The 25,069-nt window shown below is 37.1% G+C and overlaps 1 protein-coding gene across 10 annotated transcripts in view; it reads right to left on the minus strand.

The window, feature by feature from the left end:
• Positions 1-25,069, minus strand: part of PKP4 (plakophilin 4) — a 213,582-nt gene that overhangs the window by 89,072 nt on the left and 99,441 nt on the right. For all 10 annotated transcript variants that reach the window (XM_087819836.1, XM_016209836.2, XM_016209098.2 and 7 more), the window contains one exon: positions 9,248-9,360. In XM_087819836.1, coding sequence (XP_087675962.1) covers positions 9,248-9,360 — 113 coding nt within the window. The remainder of the gene's footprint in view (positions 1-9,247; positions 9,361-25,069) is intronic.

A 25,069-nucleotide genomic window follows, 5' to 3' on the forward strand; every position in this document is an offset into this window, starting at 1 on the left:
GCTGCCTCCATATGTAAGCAAATGTGTTAAAAAATCTTAAAATAATCTGAAACTTTGATGCTAACTATACACACTTGATCTCTTCTTGTGGTTCCCTCTAAACATGTCATCCATTTAACATTTTAAAATGCCCAGTCTAAGAAATAGGCAATTCATTATGCAATATTTATTCATCATGATTAAAACATTTTGTTATATAATGTTCTAGGTCCATAAAATATTTTATTACTTATGAAAATTACTTGGAGCTTAAAATCCAAATTCAACATGGTCACATTGTTAGGCTAAAAGAGATTAGCTTAAAGGAATCCTGGTTCAGTTACCTTGGGCTCACATGCCCTACAGAAAACTTAGTTTATACGTTTAATTCAAGTGGGTAGAGATAGCTGCCACTAGGATTTGTATGTCCCAGATGAAATTGGCTTGTGAAAGTAATGGCAACAGGAAGTAGTAATTAAAATGCCTTCTGGAAGAACTATGCTTGAGCAAACTGCTCCAGATAAACGACTGCAGAGCTGCAGATCAGCCACGGACTCATTTGTACCTTTCGGATGTAGTACTCTCTACTCTGTTTACAACAGGAGTTGCATCATAAAAATTCAGAGTTACTAAATTTGCTCATAAGAACATCTATTTAATATTCACTGCAGAGATCCCCAAGTGGGTTTCTGATAATTACATTCAAATATCAAATAGTTTATTCTTCATTAAGTCTGAATTAGAAATGAAATCCGAGAGCTTTTATTTGTTTGACCATTAAGAGAGTTACAACACTAAGAAAAAAAATTGGGGGAGCTACATTCTTGATGAATATCACAGGCCTCCCAAATAGATGTGCCCACTCTGCACTTACAAGTAAGTAAACAGAGACAACTAGCTCAGCAATATGCAAGGATTTACCGTAACAGAAAACAAAGGAGAAAGGAAAGAAGGAAAGCGCTTGTGAGGGAGTAGGAGGATGGGTGGAGAAGCTAAGGGGAATCTCATTCCTGTCTCTCCCCCTGAACCCCAAACTAAGAATGCTTAGAGAAAAAGCCTTGGGATTTCCCCCTCTTACAACCTGAGGCATAGTAGCATTATTCACAGTAGCCAAAAAGTGGAAATAAACCAAATGTCTATTAGCTGATGAATGAATACACAAAATGTGGTATATCCATACAATGAAATATTATTTATAAATAAAAAAGGGATGAAGTACTGATACATGCAAAATACGGATGTGCCTTGAAAACATCATGTATGCTAAGTGAAAGAAGCCAGTCACAAAAGGCCATATATTGCATTATATCATATATAGGAAATGTCCAGAATAGGCAAGTGCTAACGGACAGAGTTTCTTTTTGGGGTGATGAAAATATTTTAAAAGTAAACAGTGGATCTGGATTCACAACTCTGAATATACTAAAAAATAATGAATTGTATACTTTAAAAGTATGGTGAAATATATCTCAATAAAACTATTATTTAAAGAACTCTGGTTTTGGCTGGTGAGAGCACTAAAAGTCAAAGGGACAGAACTTTATCAATCATCTTCCTGAAGTGGTACAATCAATAAGTAATAAACTGTCAAAGCACACACATTCAACCTTTTCCAAGACTATTCATTTTTAAAGACTGTATCATTGAGGAGGTTTATTTCATAATGACTTCAAAATAATTGCCTAAGAAAAGACCTGAACCATGAAAAATCCTTTTCTGCTACTGTCAGCGTTTAAAATTTTTAGAATTTTTATTAGTATCAATGGAAGCCTGATGGACACCAGGAGATGACCCTATAAAGTGTAAAAAAAATCCGAATGGCAGTGGGGAATCAAATCTTTTTATTGAAAAATAACACAGTTCTTTTCTTGAAGTGGCAATAAGAAGACTTTGTCAAGACTGCATGACTTTTTTGAAACCATAAAGAATTCTATTTTAGCAGGGCTTTAAACTAACTGAAAAGGGAGAGATAATCTTAGGAAGAGTGTAAAGTTATTCAATTTCAATATTGCCAATGATATCCCCCTCATTCGATTGATGTAAACAGCATTTTTCTCAGAGTCTGGAGTAACTGTGCAACACCAGCAGAAGCTGGTTAAAGGACGGACAATGTGAGGGATCAACTGCTTCCAAATGGGGTAATCAAACTAATGCACAAAAATCAAAACGAAAACTTAAAACTATGCTTTAATTCTAACAGTTGCCATTAACATTTAATAATTTCTACAATTATTAAAAGGTCTACGTTACAAGTATCTCTTTTTTGGTTTCAATGTAAATGGAAAGTTAATGCTCCATCTTAATGAAAAGACAAGCTATGATTTACAAGACAAAATATGTGGAACCAATTTATGTACCCCCCAAAAATAAACTTTCTCTTTTCACCATCTACAACTTATCTAGAAGTAGACACAAAGTTTCTCAGTTTCTGGGCAATGGCAAGAGTCCAAGTCTATAATCATGAACAGTTTTGAAATCCTGTACAAAATCTGAGAGATAAGTTTCTTGAATTCTAAGATGATCTTTTCATTTACTGACTTTACAATTCAAACTGTATTTTCTTCTCTTCCTATAGTTTTGGTACCCAACAAGCTGAACTGCAAATGCAATTTCTCTGCTTGCATGAAACGTGCAGCACAGGCCATACCTTGGTACCCTGAAGGCTGCATTCACCTAGCAGCATTTCCCCTGGCCAAGCCTTCCGCCCACAGGGTGCAGCTTGCCACTGGAAGGCAGCAGTGATCTCTAACTACTGCTAAATTAGCATTGCTAGGCTGGTTGGTCCAGCTCCAAACTGTTTGTCTCCTTGGGAATTCCTCAGGAAGACGGGAGCCATTAAAAGATAGGCCTGGTTCATAGTGGTACTTCAGAAACAAGACAAAATGTTAGCCAGAGTAATTACTTCAAACTTGTATTTTTTTAAAAAAAAAATCAAAGAGAATGACGTGTAGCAAACTTTTAAAAGTGGTTGCTTCTTTTGGAGGGTTAATGGAAATATTCTATATGTTGGTGGTGGTGGTTATACAACTACATGTTAAAACTAATGTCAATAATCATAAAACTTTATTGAATTTTGCTGTAACTCACACTGCAGTAAACCTGACTTAAAAATAAAGTTATCTCTGAATGACAGAATTATGGATTTTCCTCTTTATGCTTTCTTGAATTTAACAAGTAGTCTAAAATGAGCATTATTTAACTCCACAGTCAGTAAAAAAGACAGAGTAAGAATCCTGCTTTGGCCACCCGTGCCCCCTTCCTTACCCTTGGGGTTGTAGGTGGGCAGAGGAAGGGCCAGGGTAAGGAGGTGGGCTCCTCAATGTGGGCTACTGGACCCACTTATAGTCACCTAATCCAATGAAATCTAAACTAGACAAATATGAAAACAATACCCCACTGATGACAATGCGAGTAGAAAAAGAATAAATCTCACATTCATAAATATTTAGATATGAAGGTTGATGCTTAGTCCATAGGAGGCAAGAGGTTTAAAAGGTATATTTCCTTCCGAGGTACCCGTGCTGAGATTCTCCTGGGGTTAGCTTTAACATACCTTGAGGATTATTTCTCTTGCTAAGGCACATACCCTGTGCACCTGCACAGTTACCTGCAACATGGGATATCTCACAATTCAGCCCATTGCCACCCATGACTCTAAAAGGCTCGGAAGGCTTGGGGGACCTGAAATTGACTCATCCATCTATATACACAAAATATCATCCTTGAGCCAAACTGGGGTATCAGAATTGGTCTCTTGGAGAATTACTAAGGTGCTATTCCAGCCATTTATATTCTATTCAGCAATGGAAGAAGCCTGATGAGGTGATTTTGTAATTTAGAGAGACAAACTACTATGTATGCTGTCTGCCTCATTATACAGTGGTCTCTCAAAGGTGACTCACAACAGAAAACAACCAAGTCTCAGGCCCAGGAACTGTAGATCCTCCTGAGCAACCTGGTTTTATCTTCCAGATACTTTGAATCGTGTAATTCATTAGTATTTCTCCCTTTAGCATGGCTACCAGGACACTAAGAACCAAAGTGGTTCCCTTTGTATTCACTTTTAGCAGAAGCATGGAATGTTAACAACATACATTTTGTATACAATTTTAACCTTGGCTTCATCTTATTTTCTAATCTGTATCTTCCTTTTGACCTAAATTTCCTCACTCCACTTTTGGTTTCTGTGTTTCTTTAAATGTTTCAAATACTTTTGGAATGAGGTGAAATATTAAATACCTAAATAACTATAGTGTACTCAGTGAGAATGCAGAAAGGTTGTAACTTTTCAATGAACTGATTCTACAGCCTACCCTCAATGAGGTACAATAGCAACATGTAGATACTATACATGCAGAATAGTATCTTCTTTATTAGCTGATCCCATAGCCTACTTTAAATGAGATGAAATATTAAATAAAGAACTATATTGTACTCAGTATAAACATAGAAAAGCTATAACTTCTTTATTAATTATTTCCATAGTCTACCTTCAATATATTTAATCCATTAAATACATAGATAACTATTAAATGCACAGGTAACTATAGTGTACTTGGTATAAAAGCAGAAAGTCTGTAACTTCTCTATTAACTAATCCCACTGCTCACCTTCAGGGTTTTCATAGTGATAATTTTTGGTCTCATATATCATCTTTGGATACAGGCTCCATCAATTTCAGATTAAGGATCATTACATACTGATATGGCTTGTGGTATATTAATGTTTTGCAGTAAATAAAACAAATGTAAAATCATATCAGAAATGGGGTTTTTATTTACTTATTTAGAAATTACTACTTCTAAATAGAGTCAATAATAGAAAACCAAGTAATCATTTTAATCATTAAGATTTTTTAAAGTTCTCAGCAAACATATTGCCAAGTGAATTGCCAATGGTAATTATGCAGTTCATATTTTAGGACACTTCCTAAATAATAACATGCAGGGGCTCAGTTTCTCTATTAGAAAATGGGAACATCTCAATGGCATGGGTTAAACATTCATCTTTTGTACCGCAAATGTGAGGAAACAGCATTGCTCCGTTTTGGAGCCACTCCCTTGGCAGAGGGCTCCACAGTACACTATTCAGCACCAGACTCACTTGCTAAGTAGGATCTCATGCCACTGCCTCCTCATGCACAGGGTGAGGCCAATATGGCAGGTGTTGGACAACTCTGGATAACTGCACAAGTAAATGAAAATATAATTTTATTTCCCTTTCAGTTATTAATGTCATCTTTGGACTAGAAAAAGCAAGGAAGCCTTACTGATCACCTTACCAACTCTGATGTAGAATCTAAATCAAACAAAATGAAAGATCAAATGCCCCATTTTTCTGACTACACCCACTTCATGTAAGAAAGAACTAGGAAGCTACATGACCGTAAGCATCAATCTCACTTTTAATTTCCTTTGAGTAAATCACAAATGGCTAACAGGAAAGAGGGCTTTGGTCTGAGAGCTAATTTCTGTTTTTCTGTATCTTCAGATTCTGGTTCCGAGACTGACAATTGATGAGGACTGAAGGACACAAGGGAGAGCTCTCAAGTGACAATAAAAACCTATGCTCCCTTCACTAACACTGCTTTCAATGGGTTCCTTGCCAGTGAGTAAACCTGGTGGTCACACAGCAGAATAACTGTGCCAAAAGTCTTCTGAAGGTCCACTGGAAAGCACAGTGATAGGGGTGAAGGGGGTAGGTGTGAGAAAGGTAGACAAGAAACAGGTAGATAATCTAGGGTTAAGCATCCTTACTTGAGCTCAAAACACTGCACTTCCTTAAGGATCACTGTTCCTTAATGAACACCTGGCTGGGTGCCTGCCTGCTGGGCGCCAGGGCTGTCGTGGTGGCCTTGCCACCTCACAGGAGGGCTAACAGGCACAGAGGAATAGTTAAATGAGTTCAGACGAAGAGAGACGATCTTCCTGAAGAAACCTAGGAAAGGCTATAAGGAAGTTTTAGGACTTAATTGGGAGCATCGAGAATACATAAGAATCCACCCTGAGCTGGGAGGAGGGCAATCAAAGTAGATCAATTATCATCCCAACCACAGTTCACTGACAGGAGAAACCCACCTTACTCATAACCCTTAAGATTTCATAACAGGTTCCTCTCCTGCTGCCTGGCCTCTTTTCATTCTGACCTACACAATACACTGTTAGAATAAATGCCGCCACCAATGACCATGACAGCAACAACAGCAACTCCCATCAGGTTTCCTTTACAAACCCGAGTAAGGTGCAGCTTATCATCAATCACCCTGGTTCCCAGTTCCCCACATTCAAATGCCTGCTTTACCTTTCCAACTTCGTAAATCACTAGGTTCTTTTAGGACACATCCTAGACACTACTGAGCCACTGGATGCTTCAATACAACAGCAGTGTGAGATCACAGACACCTTTGTGCATGCATTTCACTTTCTCGTTTCTCCGGTCACCCAGCTCCCATTTCTGCAGGACGCATTCATCCAGCCACCACTCACTGACTAAGCCCCAGCAGCATGCTAGGCACCATGCAGACACAAAGCACCAAACTCACTGAGAGTAAGTATTACCCACATTACTGACAAATTTCTAACAAACCCATGACTTTAGTTAATTCAACTATGTAACCTTAAAATTATTTAATATTTTAAAACTTAAAGTACAGAAAAAAATCTAATAGCCATGCACTTATCAATCACCCCATCATTTAACAGGTGTTAATATTTTGTCATGTTTGATCCAAATGGCAATTTTAACAAAGCCTAATTCCCAATAGCTTCCTCCTCCCTTACTCCCTAAAAGTACCACCATCTTAAATTGGTGTCATTCCAAAATGTTTACTTTTACTACATATGCATACATCCAGAAACAACAGTAAACATTGTTTAAATATTATACAGTACTGTTATATATATATTTAAAATATTCATAATGATATCCTATTTCTAGTCTTTTGCAACTTGTGGTTTTCACTCAGAAGTCTGTTTTGCAAAGATGTCCACATCGATACATGTATACCTAGTTAAGTCATTTTTATTGCTCTTGAGTTTACTTAACCACAGTTTATTTCCCATTTGCATTGTGATGGATAATTATGTTCTTTCTAAGATTTTACTTTTGTAAATAATGATATAATGAGGATCGTTATTCCTGTCTTCCTGTGCATACCTGTCAGACTTTCTCCAATGATACCAAATTCTTGAAGTTTTAAATCTTACTCTTCTGATTCTCACTCACTGTTGAGGTTTATTAACTTGAGTTTTATAATATCTGGTTGTGAACTCATCTTTAGTGATGTCAGTTTCTCATCTGGGGATTCGTGAACAATGTGGAGTTACATTTGGGTCTCAAACCCATATGTGGTGTAAGCTTGGGGTTTGCCAGTACAGCTCTGAATATCATGCAGCAATCTTAAGTTCAAATGTACCACCATGAGCACACACAAGGCCTCATTCTTGGCCCCTGCATAGGGATAAACGCAAGACCTTAATGTTTTGGAGGTTTGCTTGTCCAGGCCCACTGCAGAGGCAGCTCAAATGCTTCTGGCTCTGGCTTTCAGTTCCCTGTTCTTGTGCCTGGGGAGTTTTCTTTCTCTTTTGGCATTTCCTCTAGGTACTGACTTGCATTCCTAGGAGTTTATCAAGAGCATTTCTATGTTTAGTTAGCTAAATTGCCAAATAAATGTCCTAACTGGATTCTGTAGACGTTAAATTAATATTTCTATTAGTATAAAATTATATATTTTAAAAATGTTGGTCCAGCCTTGGCCAGTGTGGCTAAGTTGGTTGGGCGTCATCCTGTGCACCAAAGGTTGCTGGTTGGATTCCTAGTCAGGGCATGTGCTGGGGTTGTGGGCTCAACTCCCAGTAGGGGACATGCAGGAGGCAGCCGAGGCAGCCAATAGATGTTGGGCCCTCACATGGATGTTTCTCTTTCTCTCTCCCTCACCCTTCCTCTCTCTCTATAAATCAATTTTTTTAAAAAGAGAAATGTTTAAAATAAAATTAAAAAATGTTGGTCCACACTTTTTTGGAAACATATACGACCATATTATTAAATTTATGAATTGCTCTTTTTGGTGCTAAAAATATAGCTAACTTTTAAAAATACTGAATAGAATTAAAATTAATTTTTGACAATTTTAACTTCTTTGACAAATTATTTCACTGAGTATTACAGAGTTAGAAATGTTTGATTTACAATTTTACAACTGGCTTATAATTTTTCTTCCTATAAACTACTGGCTGGATATTTAAAAATGATCACATAATTTGATATTTGTGTTTTAAAAGTTTTATTCACATTATTTGTATACTTTAAGCCTTACTAAGAATACTAAAAGCACAATTGGTAAGGGTCAGAGTTGAAAAATTTCATGAGAACAGAACTTACCAGCCTATTATTTTTAAATTCATAGTAATAATTAGGTAGAAAAGATAAACTACAGACAGCACTCACTTCACTAAGATTTTTTTCTGGCTATAAGTAATAGAAGATACTGAGAACAATTATGTTATAAAAAACTGAGACACAAGTTACTGTGGGGACATACCTACTTAGGAGTAAACAAACCAAGCTTAAAAATGCAAGCGACAGAAGTATTTTATGGTAGGCTTTACTGGAATACATAATTACTAAGAAACAAATCTAGATGGGATAAGCAGGGATATCACCTTTGGATATTTTTTGGCAGTAATTTTTATAGTAATGCTTTTAAATAGCATAAAAGGCTATTTAAATATATGATTAAGTGTGTTTTTCAGTAATATACATGGTTTTAAATTTACTATATTTGAATATGCTAAATTATTTCATAAAGTAATTATTTCATAGAGTAGCTTTACAAGAGTTTTAGAAAAATTCAAGGTAAACTGAAGACATTTTCAAAAGCTAACTGTTATCATTTAGAAATATTACCTAGTTTAAAAAAACAACAATACCAGGTTTTCAGAACTAGTTAAATTTACCAATTAGCAATTAATTGTGAAAAAACATCCATTAACTGTATCAACACATGAGAAATCAAATTTTTTAATGCACCATTGTAGCTTTTGCTACAGAAGCTTATCAATGCCATATAAAACATATCAAGTACAGGGCTGAAAGTATAATCAATACTGCAAGAGGCTCCTCAAAATTAGAATACATTGGCATTCTTGGTGTCAAATTCAGGAAGGAAGTTAACGGTGACAACACCAAAAGAATCATTTGCTGCATCCAGGACAACTTAATAGGCATGTGACTTGAAGGTGTATAAAAGCTAGAGCCGTAGGCCCTGTACCTGGTGCTGGCGATGCTCGGTGACTCCGCTCCAAGCCTACATCTTTCTAGCTGACTGGCAACAATCTGCCTTTCCACCTCCAGTTCTCGGGTGAGTCGCTGAAACTGAAGCTCCTGTGATTCAAGAAAATAAAAAGCACGTGAGGTTTGCTGCTCAGGCAGATATGTGAATTAATGTATGTCACAGGAAACATAGGAACATACCATCACATGACACTATACTATGGGTTTGTGAAATTAGCATTTTTGATGGAATTGTGGCCTAATAACCTACTGGTCTATAGCTTTTTCAAGCTTAAAGGCACTAGGATATTAGCCTTTGTTGGGGATTGAAAAGATGTAGATATTTTTTTCTTTTTTTGGTGCACACTGAGGTGTCAAACAGCACTTGTGTTACTGTGCTGCATTCAACATGAGGGTTGCAGAGTCCTCACTTGATGTGTCTACAATTGAGGCTCGGCAACCAATACAAGCTCTCATCCTCCAGTCCTCATTTTTCTGTTTCTCATTGTATGTTAGCACACCATTAAAAAACCTAAATCCCCATGATGAGAATCATTTTAACATGCTTGATGAAAGTCTTTTAATTATTAAGGGGGAAAAAAATCATTCCAGTCCCACAGCAAAAAGACTTGCTATATTTCTCTACAACATAAGCAACAGACTTTTCCTATTGCCGCAAGTGTATTCACGTGTCACTGTATGAAGGAGAGGAAAACAAAGTCTGAGCAATAATTCAGAATTTAAAATTGTATTAAAAAGCTGGAAACACTGTCTGAAGAAATTATATTCTTCATTCTATGCTGCATCATGAGGGCAAGAAAGTTCTATTACAGGAAAAAATGTTTTAACTTTTTTGGGTACTTATCTCATTGTTACCTTGACAGTGTAATAATAAATAGGAAGCATGCCATGCTACACAACATACAGACATCACATCAAGTATATTGCCAAGGCTTTAAAGCCACAAGTAACATCACCAAGAACAGCTCAAGCTCCCCTGTGCCACATTATCTCCTTACAAGTCCACTCAAAGCAAATGCTGAACTTGTACGTTGTTTAACTGGACAATGACTGCTAGTTCAAAATACTAGGCACCTAAAGCCTAAATCTAGAAACTAATCAGAAATAAAACTACCTGAAATATTACTTATGACAATATGTGAGTATTTATTAGCCATGCAAAAATAAAAATTAATTGAAAAGTATGTTAATTCCCTCTGGAATCAGGCAAACATGCAATTACCTGACAACCTAGTCTTTACAAATTCTACAAACTCTTCTTAGAATCATTTTTAAGAAATAGTTCCTGAACTCCTTATTGCTTTCTGATAATGAGATTCCTTTTCTGAGGAGCCCAATTGGTGTGGGCATATAGGGTGGGGCCTGCATGAATAATAGTTGGCTCCATAATGGTCAGAATGGCTAAGTGGGACAATTCTTAGACCACTGGTTCTTAATAAATGTTCAGCCACAAAAGACCAGACAGATGATAATTATATAACATTCAGTTATCTATCGGGCTAAGATAATTAATTTTAAGGACAAATTGTATTGTTTACTTCACACTTAGTCTTTCTTTGTCCTTAAACAGTGTCATATTTTCTTGGTGACATGCTGCTATTCTTTCAATTATTTTACTTGTTTATTATATACCTCTTTTCCCAGAATACTGGCTGCCTGTATCAAGCTAGGCCAGGAAAGGACCATCCATGAATCACAAAACATTCCTTGAAACACCGCATTACCTTTGTGTTCTCAGTTGAGTGCCTACTAGAGATTGAGGGTTGGAGTGTTTTCTATATTTTGGGCTGCACAAAAGTTACCAGGGTAAGATTCAGTTATGTTTTGTCAAATTAAGACATTAAAAAAATTTCCATTTTAGTAGGTTTTTATCATGTTTGTGGCTACCTATGACTTTTTGAGCATCCTTTCAAGAAAATAGTTGGGGAATCTCCTGCTTGAAAGAAGCTGAAACCCACTGTCCACATAATTTCTTCAGAAGCAAGGACAGGTGACTTTGGCTTTGCCAAGACGCCAGACTGTGACTCAGGTGCTGAAACCAAGACTCTGACATCAGAAAACACACAAAGTTCACTTTCTTTCTCTTCCACTTTACTGCACTCCCTGCAATAGGTCTCAAGGTCACGTTCCTAAAAAGGAAATGACCTCCACTCAAACTATGTTTATGCTTGGTGGTGGTGTTAGTGGTTTATTTATCTGAGCAATTTTGTGGCACAGATTTGGACACTGTTTCTGGAAGCTTAGTCTCAAGGCCGTATTCTGGTCCTTGCAACAAATCTGGGAATTCACTAATACCCATTTAATAAATGCCCTTTTCTGCACAATTAGCCATGTCAGCCTCTGTTTCTTGCAACTAGAAACCTTGACTGACACCATTTATAGTTGCTGAGCTGCTAAGAGAGCCTATGCACCTATGGTGTAGCTATGACATAGCATGCCCAGTAGTGTTGAGGTGACATAGGGAAGGTACTTGCCTGTCAGTCACACCTGGGAACAGGTCATTGGCTGCTGCAAGGGCACAAAATTTGAGATATTTAATCTCCTGAACAAAGAAGTTCCCTCTCTTGGCTCCCCTGCACTCACCCACATGGCTCACAGCCATGCAGAACCCACACACAGTGGACTAATGGACTGCAACTAGCCTGATGCAACTGGACTCGGTTCCAACATGGAATGAAAACTCTGGACACTAAGCCTGTTTTGGGCTGTACTAAAACTCCAGCTACACTTTTTCTATGACTGGAATGGGATGTTCGAAACCCAGGGATATAATTCCATGTAACTAAAAATCACTCATCCTCCCGTGGGAGTCTCAGTAAATTCTTTTTCTTGAGATATCATAAAGGCCCCATCCCCAGCACCTAGTGGGAAGAGGATGCCCCAATTTCCCCAATAACACATATTCGTACAATTTATAGAATTTATACAATTTATACAATTCAGTGGTATACTGTACACAGTCTTCTGTAGGTTTCTTTCACTATAATATGATTTTGAGATTTATCAATATCAGTGCACATGGATCTAGTTCATTTATTTTCATTACTCAACAGTATTCTATTATACAACTATAGCACAATGAATTTATACATTATCATCATGATGAACACTTTGGCTGTTTCCGATTTTGTGCAATAAAAAGCACGTTGCAAAATAAGCATCCTTGCATAAACCATCCTGTGCACATGTGCCAGACTGCCCCAGAGTGGAGATCCAGAGTGAAACTGCTGGGTTCAAGGCGTCGCACATCTTCCACTTTGTTTGATAATGACTGTCAAGTTACCTTCCAAAGTAGTTGTGCCAGTTTATATTCCAGTCAGCAGTTTATGAGAGTTCTAGTTTCTCCACATTCTCACTGATAGCCATTGCATTTTGGGGCTAAAATTTCTTCTTCTTTTTTTGTAATCTGATAGGCATGGGATGCTATCTTCCATTTGTTTCATTTTGTATTTCCCTGACAACCAACATCTTTTCATACGTTTATTGGCCATTTAGGTTTTTGAAGTTCATACGTGTAAGCTCTCAGAAAGAGACTTTTCCCCATGACCAGCTCCCAGGCTTGCCCTCTTCTTTGGGACAGGTTTCTCATCACTCTTGCGCTACCACTGTAGCTTTGTGAAGTTTTAGCTTTGGGTAAGGGACCTTCCACAGGACTCCCCACCTGGGGCAGCCCTCCTGTGCTCAGCAAATGGCACGCTCAAGGTCACCTAGGTTTGGCAGATACCTTCGGGGTGAAAGCCAGGTTTATTGATTACTTTGTTTAGGATTCTCACTTTCATTTCAGTTTTGGTTTCTGTAAATTCCTTACTTTATTTCCAGCTTAGCCTTATTTTTAAAAAGACAATTTAAATACTTTACCCAGTATATTTTCATTTTTTGTCAGGGGAAGGAAAGACCGTTTAGGATAACGTGTAGACTCCCATTTCTGGCAGATGCCATCCAACTATAGGCACCCACTTGCATCACTCCCATCTCATTACTTCAAATTATTCTGATTCCCTAATTTGGAAGTGGCTACAACAGTTACCATCACTATGATGACAACAATTAAGAAACAGCAGGAGGCACTCATATCAGGCCATTCGAGATGACACCTTCAGTTTCCTGTCTCCACATTCACACTGATCCTCAGTTCTCTTCCAGGCTTAGTGCAGGGTGTGTCCTTTGTCCAGACTGAATATTTACAAAGGGCAGAGCACCCACAAAGGGTTTAACTGCTGGTCTCACACCACTCCCAGGACATCAAGGGTCACATTACTAGGTTACCTCTGCTGGATTCCTTGTGCTTCGCTATGACAAATGCTTCTTACATTTAGACTTTGTCTAAGATAAAAGAAAAATACAAGATCCAACTACCAATCTGTTTTTCTTGTTACACAAGCTAAAATTCTAATAGGAGATGAACAATTTTAAGATCTTTACTGTTTTATCCTACTGCCAAAGCACACAGGATTATACCGGGCTCCAGCTTTATCCTTCAGTATTAATGACGCAGAGAAAAAACAGCAAAGCTTACCAGATGCTCTAAATTCATATTCTAAAGCTCAGGCTCTTATCTGTAACTTTGTCACCAAAGCTCCTTTATTAGGAAATCAAAATAAAGGAAGAAAGGCTTACATTAAAACACACAAGGAAAGCCTTTTGCTTACAGCCATGTGCAGAACGTCAAGGTAAACAGGTAAAAGCCTAAGCTTTTCCTATAGCACTATAGATGGCTTCTTAAAATAGTCTATTCAGTAGTAACTCAATGCCATTAGGTCTTCAGTCTCTCACCAGTCAACCTCTGACCATCACCCGGGTTTGTGTACACTAGTGATGTCCAAATTCACTATCTCTGATCAGATTCAAATCCTGTGTTATCAATGGTTGTCTGCTAAAGAATTCTACTGAGCCACACCCTTCTACATCTTCTATTTCTCCACTGCGGTGATTCTCAAAGTGTGGGCCCCAAGCCACAGCATTAGCATCAGCTGGGAACTTCTTGAATCAGAAGGGGTTGGGTACAGCCACCAGCACTAGCACATGTCCTCCAGGAGGTTCTCTTTCATACCAGTTCCAGGATCACTGCCCTAATGGAACCACCATTCCTTTGACTCGGGATCAAATTGCAAGTGCTTCCATCCTTTCATCATTACCCTCCTTACCCTTATTCCCCATTGTTCACACAAACGGTTTCCCAAATTCTGTTACTCCACCTTGCTAACACTGCCAGAGTCAGTCCATCCCTTCTTCGCCATTCCCTGCCACTGCCACCCTAATTCACTCACATGAACTTCAGACTGCGCCAACCCCTAAGTCTTCTCCCCACCCCGGTGGGAGGGCACTGCCTCTGCTTTTCACATCTCTTCCAGGTAAATACGTTGAAGGCACAATACTACTCACCAATAATCTCTATCCTTTATTGAGAATTACTGAGCTCCAGGGTCTCTGCTAAGTACTTTATATGCATTACTTCATTAACTCTGCAGTCAGCTTGCAAGACAGTAAAAGGTTATACTCTTTCCAGAGGGCTGACTTTCCTAAGGTCATTCAAAACTGGGATTTGAAATCACATCAGCCTGACTCCTAACCCCATGGTGCTGAGCTGTGCAGCAGGCTCTTTCCACTCCATAACAGAACTTATAAAAAGCCAACTCAGCTGTATTTTAAGACCCATGGCAGTCTGGCCCCCAAATGCCTTCCTTTGGTCTCCTGTCACTCCTCTTCACATACCAATGCTGAATTATCCATGGTTTCCTATATATATCACTCAAAGTTTTTTTTCATGTTGTTCCATAAGCCTGAAATATCACGTTCCCTTACCCGAGGATGTTTTTTTTTATTTGAGAGAGAAAAGGGAGAGAGAGAAACATTGATCTGAGAGAGAAACATCAATCGGTTGCCTCCCGTAGGTGCCCTGACCAGTAATCAAACCCAAAACCTGGGTATGTGCCCTGACCGGGAATTGAACCCACTACCCTTTTGGTGCACAGCATGATGCTCCAACCAACTGGGACACACCAGCCAGGGCTATCTACAGTCTTTCACCTAGCCCTTGGGAACAGTGATCAGCCCATTACATATACTCAGTTTACTAAGTTGGATTCTTCTTACAGAAGAATAAAATCTGTATTTCATTCATCTCAATATCCTTCTAACTCCCTATATAACCAAAACAAGAAAACTACTAATGCATTCCAGGTGAATTGATACAGTACATTTTCTTTAGTATGTTATAACTGATTGCATTGATTTTTAAATTTACTAATTCCTGGGTATTTTCATACAAAAACAAGCATATATATTATGGTTCATTCTTTGTGAGGTTCTGAAAACCATTCAAATATAATAATCATATCCTTACAATATAGGTAAGAAAAATTAGGAAAATCAATGGTACAAAAATAATGCTCTATTTTTACTTAAAGCCTCCAAGACAAAGAGGTGCTGACCCAAATCAAATACATCTAGGCCTCACTTTTGTTTCAGCTCCAAGTCCAGAAAAGCCTCGAAACGAGACAGGCGAGGCCACAGCTGACCTCAGAACCAGATGCATTGACTAATAACCCCCTGACCTGGAGCTGACCAATTAGTGGAGACCAGACCCTGATAGGACACACCTGGAAAGCTGATGAATACTCTAGATCCGGGGGACCTCTCTTAAAATCCCCACCCTTAAAAGCCTTTAGGGTGGAGGACCCATCTCTCTCTCCTTCCTTGGAACACACTATACCTTTCCCCTCCCACTCTCCTTCTTCTCCTCCCTCCCCCAGGCCCATTACCTCCAGAGTCCATTTCTTCTACTGTTCTCTTCTACCTCTGTGACTTTCTAAATAAACTTTCTCTTATAGTTCGAGTCTTGGTTCTGAATTCTTTCCTAGCCAGAACTCATGAACCGAGGTTGCCGAACCCAGACCCGGTTTGACCCCAGTGGTCTAGGTCTAATACCTGGTGTCTTTCTCACCACCACCAATACAATAACATTTTTAATTGTTGAACTAACAATGCCTTCTCTTATTTTCATTTAACTTCTCTTTTAAAAAGTAGAATGTGTGTGTATGTTCATATATATGCTGTATATGTGTATTAATGTATGTATGTAAATATAAATAATTCTAGTTAAGTTCTCCAATAGTTGAGATTTTACTAATTTATGTTTACTTAAAGAAGTCCTAGTAGTCAAATAAATATTGAGTAAAAGATCTACAATATGAAAAACAGAGGCCTGAAGACATTGTCAGTTGCAGGAGTCAATGACAACTACTGCTGTCATTTTCCAACAAGGTAGTTACTTGGTAGAATTAATGTCAAAACACAAAGAGATTTTCTTTAAAATGTAGTATCTTGAATATTTGATTAGCCATCATTTTAAAATTCATTAAGAAATTATAAAAAATGATGACTTAATATTAAAAATTTATCTGGTTTTCCAGTACACAAATATTTCAAAATTAGTAAGACCAACAATGCATATCACCTAATGTGCTTGTTTGAGAGTTAATTGACTGCACAGTAGATGATAATAATGCATATAAATCATTATTTCCTGAAATGGAAAACTGAGAAGAATAAATGACCACTCTCCCCCTTCCTCTCTGCAGACTAGTTCTTGCAAACACAGCGAAAAATATAAAAATGACAAAAGAAACAAAAACAAGGCTAAATTTAATCTTTTTCGTCAGTAGATCTAATAAATAGCACTAGAAAATAGGAGGCTAATTTTAAAAATGTTTCAGGTTTGGTTAGTAACTCAATGAAATGTAATGGGGGGAAAAACAAATACCATCTTCTCTTACACTTTTTAAATTACTATGCTTACTTCTACAGTTGTTTTTCCTACTTTGCAGATATTTTATCGCTTAAGTGCATGGGGGCAGAGAGGGTGGTACTGCTGGAATTAGAATGCACATCTATAAGTTGTGCTTTAGCCACTTAAATGGTTCCTTGTGAAGGCTTGTTACCTGGCTCAAAAGGAATACGAGGTTTTCAATTTTGTCTTCTTAATTTTTAAATTTTACATTTTATCTGTCCAGCTTCACTAACATTATCATTCCTTTCTGAATAAACCTCTAGAAATTGTCCTGGGATTCTTGAGAATAAGGGGAAGAAAAGTCCACTGTATTATTGATAAACATAGGGCATAACTAACCTACAAGGGACATTAAAGCCCTAGGACAGAGCTGGGCATGTCTAGCTACAGGCTGAGTCCAGCCTCAAGGTGTCTGCATCCAGACTCATGCCCATCCAGTCTGCAGGTCCACAAGTGTTGCTGTATTTGATGTCCCTCTGTTTTTTTCTGACTCTGCTTTCACCCCTAACGTCCAGCTGCTTCCACTGGTTAGCTATATATAAAAGCAATTTTAATTTACTCTTTGTTACCCTTATTTAATAGCTCTATTTTCTCTTGTCTTAAAAAAAAGCAGACCAGTTAAATAATGTTGTTTTTTAATTGTGTTAGGCCTATTTAACTCAGTAGAAAAAGAAAAATAAGTAAAAATAAAAACAAGATTGCTCGGCTGGGCATGGTTCAGTGGTTGAGCATCGACTGAGGATCCAGGAGATCGTGGCTCCATTCCAGGTCAGGGCACATGCCTGGGTTGGGGGCTTGATCCCCAGTAGGGGGCGTGCAGGAGGCAGCCAATCAATGATTCTCTCATCATTGATATTTCTAATCTCTCTCTCCCTCTCCCTTCCTCTCTCTGAAACCAATAAAGATATATTTTTAAAAACTCCCAAAAAACAAAAACAAAATTTCTTAGAACAGAGAAGTTCCAGAATTTAATATATGTTATTTTTATTTTTTATTGTTCAGATTGATTTACTTACCCGAAAAAGTCTTTATAGCACCACATTTGGAATTCTTTTTTTCTTGCATACAATAAATATTCATGAAGAAATATATCTGCTTATGTTTGGAACAGGTATAATTTTATATTAAATGCCTTTCTGATTTTGTGTTAAGTCATAACACTAATAATAATACTTGGTACCACTGAATGAATGCCAGGTACTCTATATATTTTTTCTCTAATTTTACAAAAGTTCAGGTCACTACTGTGTTGAGCTATCACAGGGTGGGAGAGGCAAAATAAATGTCTTGCTCAAGGTCACACAATTAGCAAGTGAAGAATAGGAAATGAAATTCAAAACTGTTGCTCTTTCCATTACAGGAAGTTAAAAAAATTCAGGTTGTCTCATTTTCTATTCCTTTAGAAGTGTAGGTTATATTTAGAACTGTAATCTACATTACTGCTTTAAAACTCTTCCCAAATCAATGCCCTGGAATGTAATAAGAAAGAGCCAGATGCTAGTATATGTGGGAACTTACTAATTATGACAAAGGCAGAATTTCATTCACGGGAAAAGAACTGCAGGCATAATTAGAGAAAATAAAGATATATTACTACCCTCAAACAATGTACATACACACGTTCTATAATAAATGTAGAGAAAGTCACCAAATATATAAGATGACTTAGAACAATACTTTTATAACCTTAGGATGATAGAAATCTCCTTAAATACAAGAAACCTCAAAATTGTAAGGGATAAAACATAGGCATATCTAACTAAATAAAAATAAAACATTATGTGCCAAAGATTATGCAAACAAGGTTAAATGGCAAAAAAGTAAACATGTAACACAGAATGCATAACAAACATTTAAAATCTCATATAAATAAATTTTACAAAAACACAGTAAAACAAAGGGTATGAATTAATAAGCAAAGTTATCTAAGATGAATGTAAATGCTAACCAAAATATCATAACAAAACTGCTCAATTTCACTCATAAGAAGAAAAAAAATCAACAAGATGTCATTTTTTACCACACTGGCGGCTATTTTAAAAGTGGTCACATCCAAGGTTGGGGGGGAGGCAGAGAAAAAGGCACATACTGTATGTTCACGTGAATGTGATCTGCCATAACCCTTTGGGCAAACAATCTGGTAACATCTACTAAAATTAAAAATACATATTCCCCATAACCTTGGAATTATTCTTTTGGATATCTACACAAATAAAAACTGTATACATAAAATATTAATTGCAGCATTATTATAAACAATTTGAATGTCTATCTAATATGGCAATATTTTAACAAACTATAGAATCTCCATACTATGTGTACAGTTTAAGAACTATGTAGTTCTTGCCTGGCCGGCCGTGGCTCAGCGGTTGAACATCAACCTGGGATCCAGGTGATCGGGGTTCGATTCCCGGTCAGGGCACATGCCTGGGGTTGCAGCCTCGATCCCCAGTCGGGGGCGCAGGAGGCAGCCGATCAATGACTCTCTCATCATTGATGTTTCTCTCTCTCTCCCTCTCCCTTCCTCTCTCTCAAATCAATAAAGATATATTTAAAAAAAAAAGAAAAGACCTATGCAGTTCTTAAAAAGAACTATTAAAAAGGATGAACTGGACCTTTATCTGGTGCCTCAGAAGAACCATTATATGTAATTAAGTGAAAAAGTCAGTTGAAGAGCTAAATAAAACAACAAAATAATAAAATAAAATTAAAAAATAAAATAAAATAAAATAAAATAATAAAATAAAATAAAACACACAAAACAATAAAAACATCTATATGGGTTTGTTTGAGCATGGAGAAAACTGATAGGAACATAGCAGATCAGAAAGACTGGTTACCGCTGATGGGTGGGATCAAGAAAGGGATTGAGATATTATTTACATTTTTATATTACCTCTTTATATTTTCACTTATTACAAGCATGGCTTTTTCAATTAAAATCTAATTCAGAAAATTAAGAAGAAATCAAAGAATAATAGGGCTAAAGAAATAAAGTATTGTTTAAATACTACCAGGACTGATCCTGTTAAGGAAACAGTCCCATTCCTGGAAAATGGCATTGTGATTGAGAGAAGAATTGATATTTTTGCTTTATTGAAGCTATTAAAGTACTCTAGGGAATGCCCTTGTAGTTGCTAGATGGGGTGCTGCCTGATTCATGAATCACCTAATAAAGCCAATTAGATCTTCCAAAAAGTAAATAAATAAATAAAGTACTCTAAAGGGATTCAATAACATTCTAATGACCTATAACAGCCCATTCTAACAATGAGTAACAACACTTAGCAGATTTAAAAGTACACAGCATTTGTAAGGGTCTGGAGAAAAGGTGCTGAGAGAATATAAATTGGTGTAAACCCTTGGAAGAAGCAATTTAACAGTATCTAAAAAAATTAAATATGTATCTACCCATGATACCATCAGTTTTAATGCTGAGACTTTGGATATACTTGGAAAAGTACACAAAACCAACCAATCATTCTCAACTGGAAACAAACTAACATCCATAATGAGGAGCTAGTTAAATAAATATATTATGTACATTTATATAATAAGACTCCATGCAACTGTTAGAAAGGATTGAAGTAAATCCACATGCACTGATATGTAATAATCTCCAAGAACAATTATTCAGGAAACTAGAGCAAGGTAATTATTTTTAAAAAGACATGCTGGAGCATGCAGAAATCTTGTTTCCTCAATGTATACACAAGAAACTTAGTTTCAGAGGAAGTTTTTTAACAGTTGGGAAAGGGGACCAGACATTTGTAGGGTGGCTTACTTTTTATTTTATAGGTTTTGGGTGAATATTTAATTTCTTTTACCTTATTTATTATTAATTTTTGTAAATAAAATAGATGTTTATTCATGTAAAACCACACTAAAACCCTAATTTTTACTATTAGTTAAATGCTCCAATTCTGACCTATTAAAGAAGAGGTTTTAAGAATTAAGTTTTTATGAAGGGCATGAAATACCTGACAACAGTAATAAATATCTTATTTGAAAATATATGCTGTATAATGAACTGATTGATTTAATGGATTCTACTGCACTGTATATATTATTGATACTTTGCAGGACTCTTTAATAAGGAATTGGTATTTTTAGAAATGTGCTTTTGCAGGTTGCTCTATAGTTTTAATTTTCTTCCATTAACTGCTAACAAGGAAGGAAGGAAACAGCAACTTATGCTCAGTGCAATGTAAAATCAAATCTACATAATCTTTCTTACAAATTCTATATATCAACATATTTTTTGGAAATGAAACATGGAAGAGGACCCTACCCTTAACTTTAAATTTTAAATTATGTCAGGGCTGAATCATTTAGATACTATGTATCAAATGGTAAATTTTTCATTTCATAAACTAAGTAGTTTGAAATAGTAATCTATTGTACCACATAATTTTGATTAGCTATTCAAAGTAGAAATGATATTTAAAGTTATAGCTGATTATTTATATGCATATTTATATATGTATTTTTGTGGCAAAATATACATAAAATTTACAATTTTAACAGTTTTTAAGTGTAGTGTTCAGTGACATTAAGTACATTCACACTTTTGTGCAATCATCACAGCCATCCACCCCTGGAACTTCATCTTCCCAAATTGAAATGCCATACACTAAGTAATAATTCCCAATTTCTCCCTCCACCAAGCCCCTGGCAACTACCATTTTATTGTCTGTCTCCATTAATTTGACTACTCTAGGTACCTCGTATGTGTGGAATCATATAATTTGTCTTTTTGTGACTAGCTTTTTCTCATTTAGTATAATGTTTTCAAGATCCATCTATATTGTAGCATGTGTCAGAATTTCCTTCCTTTTTAAGGCTGAATAATATTCCACTGTGTGTATATATCACAACTTGTTTATACATTCATCCATCAATGGATACTTAGGGTTGCTTCAATATATTTTTTAAAACCCAAAATTCTGTATCAAGTTTAAGTAAAATTCTCCAACAAAACATATCCTAAAATATACATTTCTATTTTCTTCTCTAGTAGCTTCTTCTCCTGTTAAAATACTAAGGATTAACTTTCACAAAATTCAGTAGTGAAAGGTCTTATCTACAAGGATGAAACTAGAATTAAGGCTTTCCCTTCAGCAATTTAAAGGACTGACCTCATTATAGATTTATTCATTTGTTTAAGCTTTGAGTGCCTACTATGTGCCAGGCACTGTGGTGGGCAGAAATGAAGTGAGAAAGAGAGAAGGGTGGCAGGGGAGGGGAGGAGAGAGGGAGAAAGGGAGGGAACGAGAGAGGGATAGAGGGAGAGAGAGAGAACATGACCACCCAGGAAGTCTGTGTGGGGGCCACAGGAGCAGAGTGGTCTAAATCTTACACGAAGTTTTTCCTCAAGACAGTGGGGGATTGAATTAAAACATTCAATTCAAGCTTATATATCAAAAAAATCCCCATTTTAAGATGCCAAATAAAATTAAGTATGTAGAAAGTTTGGGAACATGAAAAGCTGAGTGGTGCTGATGAGACCACGTGGTCTGGCATCCACTACGTTTGTCTGGTACCGCAAGTCAAACAGCATCTGGCTCACTAGTTGCTCGGTCTGTAAGGGTCTGTGAGCTTTAACTGACTTTCAAGTCCCATAAAAACTTCTAATCACACTAATATCCTAGAACGGGTGTTGGCAAACTTTTCCTAAAAAAGGCTGGATAGTAAATATTTTAGGCTTTGTGGATAAGATAGTTCTCTGTCAGGACCACCTGCCTTGGCCTTGGTAGTGTGAAAGGAGCCAAAGAGGAGACAGTAACATAAATGAACGAGTGTGGCTGTTTACAATCATAATTTATCTCTGAACAATGAAATGTGAATTACATCTTATTTTCAGGTGCCATGAAATAGTTGTCTTCTGATTATTTTTAAACCATTAAAATATAAAAAACATTCTTAGCTTGCAGGGTGTAAAAAAGAAAAGAAAAAGGTCGAGGGCCAGAGTTTGCTGACCCAGGCCCTAGAATTCAAAAACGTGTAAGCCTCTTTAAAGGTACAGGGTTTGAGGAACAATAGAACAAAGATGGAAGGATCATAGGACTTGGGGTCCAACCTGGATATGAATCTAGGCTTTGTCTCTTACTAGCTGTGTAATATTGGACAAGTCACTTTAACATCTATAAACCCCAGTTTCATCTGTAAAATGGGGATAACACCTACAGCATAGAGGAGTTGGTGTGAGTATATTAACAAGATGCTAAACGCTGTATAAAATGTCAAGCTCTTTTTAAAGATTTAGGCATTCATTATAAAGTAAAAACAAACACATACATACATTAAAAAATGCACCAATTTCTTCCCTGAGATTCTCTTGCCAAAATTTGGGAATACATTTTCAATTCCTAAATAGAAGGGGGGAAAATGAAGTAATTTGCACCCATAGTTAGATGTTCTGCATTCCACTTTTACCAAGCTCTCCGCATTGTCCAATGCTATTATACCACTGTTAATAATTTACTTTTTACTTCTGATCACATTCTGCTCCCAACAGCTCTGCTTTGTCCTTTTTTGTTCTCTCCTCTTAATCCCTCATATAAAGACGGAGCATTTTTATACATAAAATCACAAGGAGAAAGTATTGGCTGAAGCACTCCTGACAAATGACAGAGAGGAGTGTGCTTCTTGCCGCTATCATGTTTATTTTATTTTATTTTTTTTTAAAAATATGTCTTGTATTGATTTCAGAGAGAGGAAAGGAGAGGGAGAGAGAGAGACAGAAACATCAATGATGAGAGTCACTGATCGAGCCCGCAACCCGGGCATGTGCCCTGACCGGGAATCGAACCCTGATCGCCTGGATCCTAGGTTGACGCCCAACTGCTGAGCTAAGCCCGGCCGGGCTATCATGTTTATTTTAGATTTATTAAATTTCAAACCAAGTAAACTCAGCAAATTTAGAAACCCTTACAAAATTAAAATGCATGATTTCTTTATACAGCCAGCTTAAAGATATCAAAATATCAACCAATGAACAGTACAGGGATTGTGGTAAATGTGTTATTCTTTAATGCACAGATGCTGAGTTAAGGCAACCTCAAAGTCTTTACTCAGTATATCGCATCATCTTACTCTATTAAGAAATTCCTAACTAGACCTACTGTGATCACCATTTCACAATATATACTTGTACTGAATCATTATGTTGTACATCTGAAACTAATATAATTTGGTGGGTATGTCAAGTACATCTCAATTTTTAAAAAATTCTTACTGTGGGTTTTACAAAAATACTGAAAAATAACCCGTTGACAGACATGAAGAGAGTGAGCTGAGTTCTGGAACTATCTTTTCTCCTATAAGCAAGAAGCTGACATGAGAGTAGTCACCTCTGAGCTGAATGCTCAGGGGCAAATGGTCAGCAGAACAGCAGGTTCAGCCAGTGCTCCTTCCAGCCTGAGGCTCAGATGAGTAGAGGACAGGATGCTGGCCTGGGCACGTCTCAGAGCCCTCGGCCTTAGTGCCTGCACAATTTCTGCATGCATGGGTGGCGTGTGTGAGCAGGGTGAGAAGACTGAGTTCTGCCCGGCCGGCATAGCTCAGCAGCTGAGCACTGACCTATGATCCAGGAGATCGCAGTTCGATTCCCAGTCAAGGTACAAGCCCCGGTTGCAGGCTTGATCCCCAGTAGGGGCGTGCAGGAGGCAGCCGATCAATGATTCTCTCATCGTTGATGTTTTGCTCTCTCTCTCTGAAATGAATAAAGACATATTTAAAAAAAAAAAAAGAAGAAGACTGGGTTCCTTCCACCAAAGAATCTCTCAGCAGAGGGAGTAAATGGCAGGCTACGGCTGTTACTCTCCTTGAATCTAAACCTCAACTATCACTTTAAATACATATCTGTGACACTTATATTTTTAAATAATATACCTATAATGAAAACAAACCATTTTAATACTATTGTGTAATGAATGTCAACAATAGCAAACGGCAGGTAAAAATATATGATTTGGCAAACCTAGTTGGTTTGAAAAATACAGTGTTGTA

Source organism: Miniopterus natalensis, chromosome 8 (genome assembly GCF_054644295.1).
Source record: "Miniopterus natalensis isolate mMinNat1 chromosome 8, mMinNat1.hap1, whole genome shotgun sequence".
NCBI lineage: Eukaryota > Metazoa > Chordata > Mammalia > Chiroptera > Miniopteridae > Miniopterus > Miniopterus natalensis.